At 44.4% G+C, this 6690-nt stretch overlaps 1 protein-coding gene across 1 annotated transcript; it reads right to left on the reverse strand.

Annotated features, from left to right (window-relative positions):
• Nucleotides 1-1877: 1877 nt before the first annotated feature.
• Nucleotides 1878-4442, reverse strand: LOC125942623 (uncharacterized). The gene is made up of 3 exons (XM_049660832.1): nt 4238-4442; nt 3750-3930; nt 1878-2420 (listed from the first exon to the last, which is right to left on the reverse strand). The coding sequence occupies exons 1-3, from the start codon at nt 4389-4391 to the stop codon at nt 2102-2104; spliced, it is 654 nt and encodes a 217-aa protein (XP_049516789.1). The 5' UTR covers nt 4392-4442; the 3' UTR covers nt 1878-2101.
• Nucleotides 4443-6690: the final 2248 nt, after the last annotated feature.

The raw sequence follows: 6690 nt of genomic DNA on the forward strand, positions 1-6690 counted from the left end.
GGTTGCTGCAGCATACGCCACGCACGTAGCAGCACGTTTCTGCATCTGGACCAAGGAGTGGTATTGGCGCGTATGTGGGCCTTCTTACTTCAGTGCGAATAGCATTTCACAGGAGCTTCCCGGCAGGCATTTTGACAACACACGGATGTATGTTTGCGCGATGCGAGGGACGCGGTGCTTCGCTGCAGAAACCCTGCAACTACAGATACTACCATGGCTACTACGTATGGCAAAACAATGGCACAAGCTGGCAGGGTCTGCATAGATGTTTTACCCTTCATTCCAGCAACCAAAGCTGTCTAGCCGGAGGTCTTGGAATGCAGGTGCTTCTCTGCACCAGTCTGTACGATTGGAACAGTAACATGCCTCGACAAGTTTTGCCACCTGGCATTCAAATTGTGACGCAAAGAAAAACCGTCATTTGTGAGTAATGCTCTTCCGAAAATGCATTAAATTGAAAAAAATCTGACTTTCTTGCGTAATTATTGACGACAGCGAAAGATCGCATGGAGTGTTCATATAATAAAAATTGCATTAGAACGTGCCAAGTGCCTCAACGCGCGGAAATGCTTGAACATGTTCTATTTCACATGCGGTGTGCTGGGACTTGCATTATAGCGACACCGCCAGGTGTGTATGCATCATGTGCTTAGGTGCTGTTTTAAGGCTGCTATAAAAAACTAGGCAATTACGCTCTCTGCAGTAGTATATACTACTAATTTTATTTATTTATTTATTTGAAAATACTGCAGGCCAACTTGGCCCAAGCAGGAGGGGCAGATACATGATAATAAAAACAATGATGAAATGATACATACAATGGTACAATATTCAACCAATAGATAACAATACACTATAAATACAAAGCATCAAGGACTGAAAAAAAGCTATAATGAATGCATATTAAGTAATGAAGCATTATCACGTACTTAATCAAACCCAACATCAGCAGGAAAAAGAAACCTCACAACTAGCATAAAATGTGATCCTCCAGAGACTGAACGAAATTAGGCAACATTATTACTGATTCTGTAAGTATATTCCAGTCCTGCAGTTCTCGGAAAATAACTGTTTTGGAATGCTTTAGTTCTGGCAAAAATTGGTTGCAAAAAATGAGCGCTAGTGTGTCTTGTTTGCCTTATTGTTACAGGCCGAAGGTATGGAAGATCAGTTAACTTCGTGTAACCAGTCATTATATTATGAAGAAATTTTATGCCATGCAATTTCCTTCTAGAATGTAAGGAAAAAAATTTTGTTTTTCTTCATTATTTCACTTGGGGAATCAGATCTATTTTTATTAAAGATAAATCTGATGGCCTTACGCTGAATCATATCGAGCTGATTAATATCTTTTATCGTGTGTGGGTCCCAAATTTGTGATGCGTATTCTAATTTGACCGTACATATGTGTTTACAGCGAGCAAGCCCACATGAGGAGGAGCATTACGAAGCTTTCTGCGTAAGAAGCACAACTTCTTAAATGCCTTCGAACATACCTCAGATATATGTTTAGTCCATGTTAATTTATTAGTAAAAGTAACTCCAAGATACTTGTAACTGTCAGCGGTTTGAATGGGAGTATTGCTGGAGCAGTACTCAAATAAGCCGGGGATCTTTTTTCTAGTGACTCTTAACAAAACTGTTTTCTCTACATTTAACTGCATATCCCAAGAATGACACCAACAACTTATATTATCAATGGACTGTTGGAGCAAATCGTTGTCATTGGTAGAAGTTATTTGCTTAAATGTAATCGTCATCTACGAACAACCGTACCGACACTGATGATGAAATGCCCTCTGTTAAGTCATTAATCTAAATATAAAAAACCAAAGGTCCCAATACACTGCCTTGTGACACACCAGAGTTACACAGGAAGCACTCGAGAATATGTAATATAATACGTGTTATAATATGTTTAGCCAAAGTGAATTTTTATTGTGCTCCAGTTAGCCTTTAAAGATTCTGACAAATGCATGCTGCCTGCGCATGTCAGTTTAATGACCAGAATACTATTCGTGAAGATATTTGACTGCTGTTTTTAGCAGGTCTAATTCCATAGCTTCTCGCAGACTTTCCGGGCATCGCCTCAACTTGCACGCTATAATTTGACCAAAACACTCGGCCTCGTCAGGTTGTTTGTCCCCACTGATGTCAGTGAGTCAGTTTCATTGTATGGTTTTTTGCGCTTTCGGGTAGTGCCCTCTGGCTGACTAGTTTTTCTAGGTACACTTTGTTCCTCATGTGCGCCTACTCCCGAGCTCGTGCTGGCCCCTTTGTTTAGTTCGTCTGCCTGAAGCTCTGACAATGAGCTTGTCTTTGTCAGAGCCTCTACAAAGAAGTTTTCCGCTGCAACTCCATGAGTGACCTCTTGGTCTGCGCTGGAGCTATCTTCGGCAGGCTCAAGGTTTCCAGAGTTTCTGCAGAGAAAAGAAGTAGCGAGATGAGAGCACTTTGCAGAAAATATACCAACAGTAAGATTGCTGGAGTTTTGATACATGGAGGTAAAACTACATGCACAATAATATCCAAAAGGGAATGGGAGCCTACACTAAAGCACACACGTTTCAAAGAATACTTATAAACAGATGTGCTAACCAGATGAAGTGAAAACATGTCTAAAAGAGTTCTGTGCTTGGAAAGGGCAGAATGAGTACACTCAAGCCTGACAATCAGTCTGCAGTTGCAGCCTCTGGACAGTTACTGCCTAGGCAAATAAAAGGAAACCAACAAGTTACGGCTGTGAGATATAATGTGGATGACAAACACAGAACAGGAAGGCGCACTTCTAGAGCACTCTTGGATGCACGAGCAAACTTCCATGGTTCGGGTGCTTTTGGTGTGCAGCTAATGTCCTATGCTGCATTTTTTCGCCCATATAAGCAACATTTGATGTATTCATCCACGACTCATGCTAAAGATGTAAACGACTAGCAAACTTTTATAGAGCGTCTACATAGGGAAGGTCAGATTTTCCACCTGTTCTTTTTTTCTATATTTCAGTATGCCTTATAATTCCTGCTTCCTTCTGTCACTGAGCACCTGCAAACACCCGCATACATATTCATTGGTGCCAAGAGGGCCACTGTACTTCTGATCAGCTGGTACATGGATATATTCAACATTGTGACTGTTATAAACTGCTGCATACTTTTTTGGCAATGAAATCGACTATAATGGATGCTGGGACAAAGTTGTGGGGCTGCTACTGAATGAAAACAAATTACATGTGCCTAGAAGACATTCTTTTGCACCTGTACATGTGCCCACATAAAGAATTCGTGTGATTCATCTTGCTCTGTCGGACCACACAGTATTCAAACAGCATGTAGTTGCACTCAAATGTTACATATTCAGTTTGAAGCAAAGGTATTTGCGTTTTATGCCAATTGGAAAACAAATGCCAGAATATATGGCAAAAATAACAACTTCATTGCAAAAAAAATTAAGAGTAGAACAAGAAATGTTACTGACACACACAGTGTCATTTTTTTAACAATAACTCGTACTTCCCATGCACACATAATGTAACATGTTGGCTTTTGTGATGCAGCACGGGAGCAATACTTTCGCGCGGCTGGTAAGCACATAACATAGATACCACCGAGGCCGGAATGAAACGGGAACTAGAAGTTTTCTTTCCACGCGATAGCGACTATGACAAATGTGAATGCGTATGCATACGGACTCATAAATTCTGTGTGATACATTGCAGCATTCACGCTCAATGCCGTGAAAGCAGTACTCACGGCCAGCCGACAATGGTGTCCTTCAGAAACAGCAGGCGGTCGTATAACAGCCATGTCTTGGCCCAATCATCGATCTCGTTGTCTTCGGCACCAGCAGCACTTTCCGGTACGGGATGGCGCGCTTTAAATACCCAACCGAATGAATCTTTCAGATTCTTCCATCGGGCCTTCGCGTCACCCACTGGGAAACGATGGCACATTTGTTATTCGCAGCATGAAATACACACGTATCAAGAGGGATAAGTGGTTAGTCTTTGGGCAATCATGGGTTGGTTAACAAAAGCTAGAGGAACCCCCATGCATGCCATTTCAAAACGCCACCTACTATGCATGTCGATTCACTGGATATCAACCGTGCGAAAACATTGCGGCACTTACAGACTGCCACCTGACATAGTTTTGCTTTAGCGCGAATTAGAACAGGTTACACACACACACACACACACAACATAGGAAGCATGCTTTCATCTGTGTAAATTTGAACTCACCGCTGCATCCCATTGCAGTTGCGACGCGACGCCACGCCACGTCTTTCAAATGTTTGGCCTTACAAATCTGGCTGGCCATGTCCCACAGCACTCTTTTATTTTCAACTGCGTCAATGTGACGCTCCTTGAATGCGTGACTGTCCATGTCTGTCATCGCGCAGCACAGCAGGACGTTGCGCACACACACGACGTTTGCGTTGCAGCAAGCACAGCAGTTGCCGGGTACTGCTGGTAAGCCTAACAGTAGCGAAACAAACAAGCGATATTAATAAAACCGAACAAATATCAACCCCGACTTTGTCCCCAGTGTGAGATTTTACTATGCCAAGGCTGATCTTACCTTTTATTTATTGACGTAAATCGCAGAAAGCAAAGGCAGTTCGAAGCGAGCGGCCTAGCTGCTACAGTGTACTATATCTTGTGCGCCCAGACTGTCGGCGTATCCTGTCGCCGTCGTCGTCAGGGTAAGCAAGCAGCTCGTGCTCACGCTCGGCACGCGCTCGTATCACTGATCCCGCGTTCGTCGTCGTCGTCTTCCAAAGCAAGCGGCTCGTGTTCGCACTCGGCACGCGCTCATGCCACTGCTTCCGTGTTCGTCGTCGTCGTCTTCCACAGCTGGCTGCGTTGCCGCCATAGGTGTATCTACTGTATCTACTGTGTTGCCGCCATAGGTTTTCACTGTCATAAGGGGGGAGGGGGGCAAAGTATGCTATTTGCCCCCCCCCCCACACACACTTTTGAAAGCGGACACTTTCGGCTGTATTCTGGAAAGTCCAACAAAACTACAGCTGAAGCAAAATTGTCTTTCGCAATAAAGTGGACATGCCAGTAACGCTTTTTTTTTACTACGTATCCCCTGCTTAGGCAGCGAGGATTGTCTTTTGTCCCTCCTCGGGACGCGCTGTAGCGGACGACACGCGGGATTCTCCATATACGCTCGCGTTGCGGAGAAAGCCTGGCGCTGGGCAGTTCCCGCCACTAGCGCACCCAGGATCTCTGCCAGGGGGGGGGGGGGGAGGGGGGGTTGACAGTTTGCCAATACCATCTAAACAGCACTAATTTCGATTTGTTCACGGGAAATTGTCAAAAAATGCGCTTTTTGCGAGTGTGTAGACGATTGCGCGTCTTACATCTTAGTTGCAGTACTCAAATGTGTAAGAAGAAAAGGGGTTAAACAAAAGGGGGGGGGGGGGTTAAGTTGGCCTCAGGGGGGGGGTTACAACCCCCGAATTCCCCCCCCCCCCGTCGGTGCGCCACTGGTTCCCGCCCCAAAAAAAGTCAGCTTGCGCTACTGGCATCATGCCCAGTGTTTTGGGACCACTATATCAGTATTTGAAAACACAATCAGCTTATTTAACCTGAGGGGGAGGACAGGATAACGTATTAAAATCAGTCGCGATCAACGACTGGTGTGGTTTACGGCATGAAATCGTTGGATTTTCAAATGCTGCAACTATTTAATCTCTGTCCGGAGACAGCCTACATAGCGTTGCAGTTTCAGTATCTTATCACCATCAAAAAGTCTAATCAAACTACTTACAGGTATAACTGTCGAGTTTCATTTTCTAATCTCGACATATTGTAGATATTCCCACGGGAAACGGTATAAAAGAAAATATATTTGCAAACTATTTACAGCAAGCTGTAGCACTGCCATAATGGCGTCCTCTTCACTCCAGTGGTCAACGTCGTCTTTGTCCCATTGCGCGCAGTCTCGTGACATTAACCTCCCGCCGGAAAAGCGCCGACCCGGCGCCTAAGACAGGGTGGTGGGCGAAAGGTATGTCTTGAGGCGGGCCACGTGCACGACGTCTGAGGAAGGAGAAGACGTGGTAGGATCGAACTGGGCTATTTCGTAAGTATAACGTCTGTCAATTGTCGCAGGACGCGATAAGGGCCAGAGGTCTTCCAGATAGGAGAGAATTCGGAGTAGGATTTCTAGTCCATAAGGACATAGCGGGTAACATTGATGAATTCTACAGAATTAATGAGAGGGTAGCAGTCGCCGTAATAAAGCGGAATACGAGGTATATAATGAAGCTTGTACAAGCCTACGCCCCAACCTCCAGTCACGATGATGAAGAAATAGAACAGTTTTATGAAGATGTTGAATGAGCAATGAGAAAGGTGCAATCTCAGTATACTGTAGTCACGGACGACTTCAATGCAAAATTGGGAAAAAGCAGGCTGGCGATCAAGCAATTGGCAACTACGGCATCGATTCTAGGAACACTAGAGGAGAGATGTTGGTAGAATTCGCGGAAACGAATAGGCTCCGAATAATGAATACCTTCTTCAGGAAGCGCAACAACAGGAAGTGGACCTAGAAAAGTCCTAATGGAAAAACAAGGAATGAAATAGATTTCATACTCTCTGCCGATCCCAGCAGATGCGCAGGATGTAGAAGTGTTAGGTAGGGTAAAGTGCAGTGACCATATATAGTTAGTGAGGTC

This window comes from Dermacentor silvarum, chromosome 1 (genome assembly GCF_013339745.2).
Source record: "Dermacentor silvarum isolate Dsil-2018 chromosome 1, BIME_Dsil_1.4, whole genome shotgun sequence".
In the NCBI taxonomy this organism is placed as follows: domain Eukaryota; kingdom Metazoa; phylum Arthropoda; class Arachnida; order Ixodida; family Ixodidae; genus Dermacentor; species Dermacentor silvarum.

Coding starts and splice junctions, on each gene's coding strand:
- LOC125942623 (XM_049660832.1), bottom strand. CDS start 4,391: ATGACAGACATGGACAGTCACGCATTCAAGGAGCGTCACATTGACGCA. Junction 3,931..4,237: donor AACTGCAATGGGATGCAGCG/GTGAGTTCAAAT, acceptor ATCGTTTCCCAG/TGGGTGACGCGAAGGCCCGA. Junction 2,421..3,749: donor GACACCATTGTCGGCTGGCC/GTGAGTACTGCT, acceptor TTTTCTCTGCAG/AAACTCTGGAAACCTTGAGC.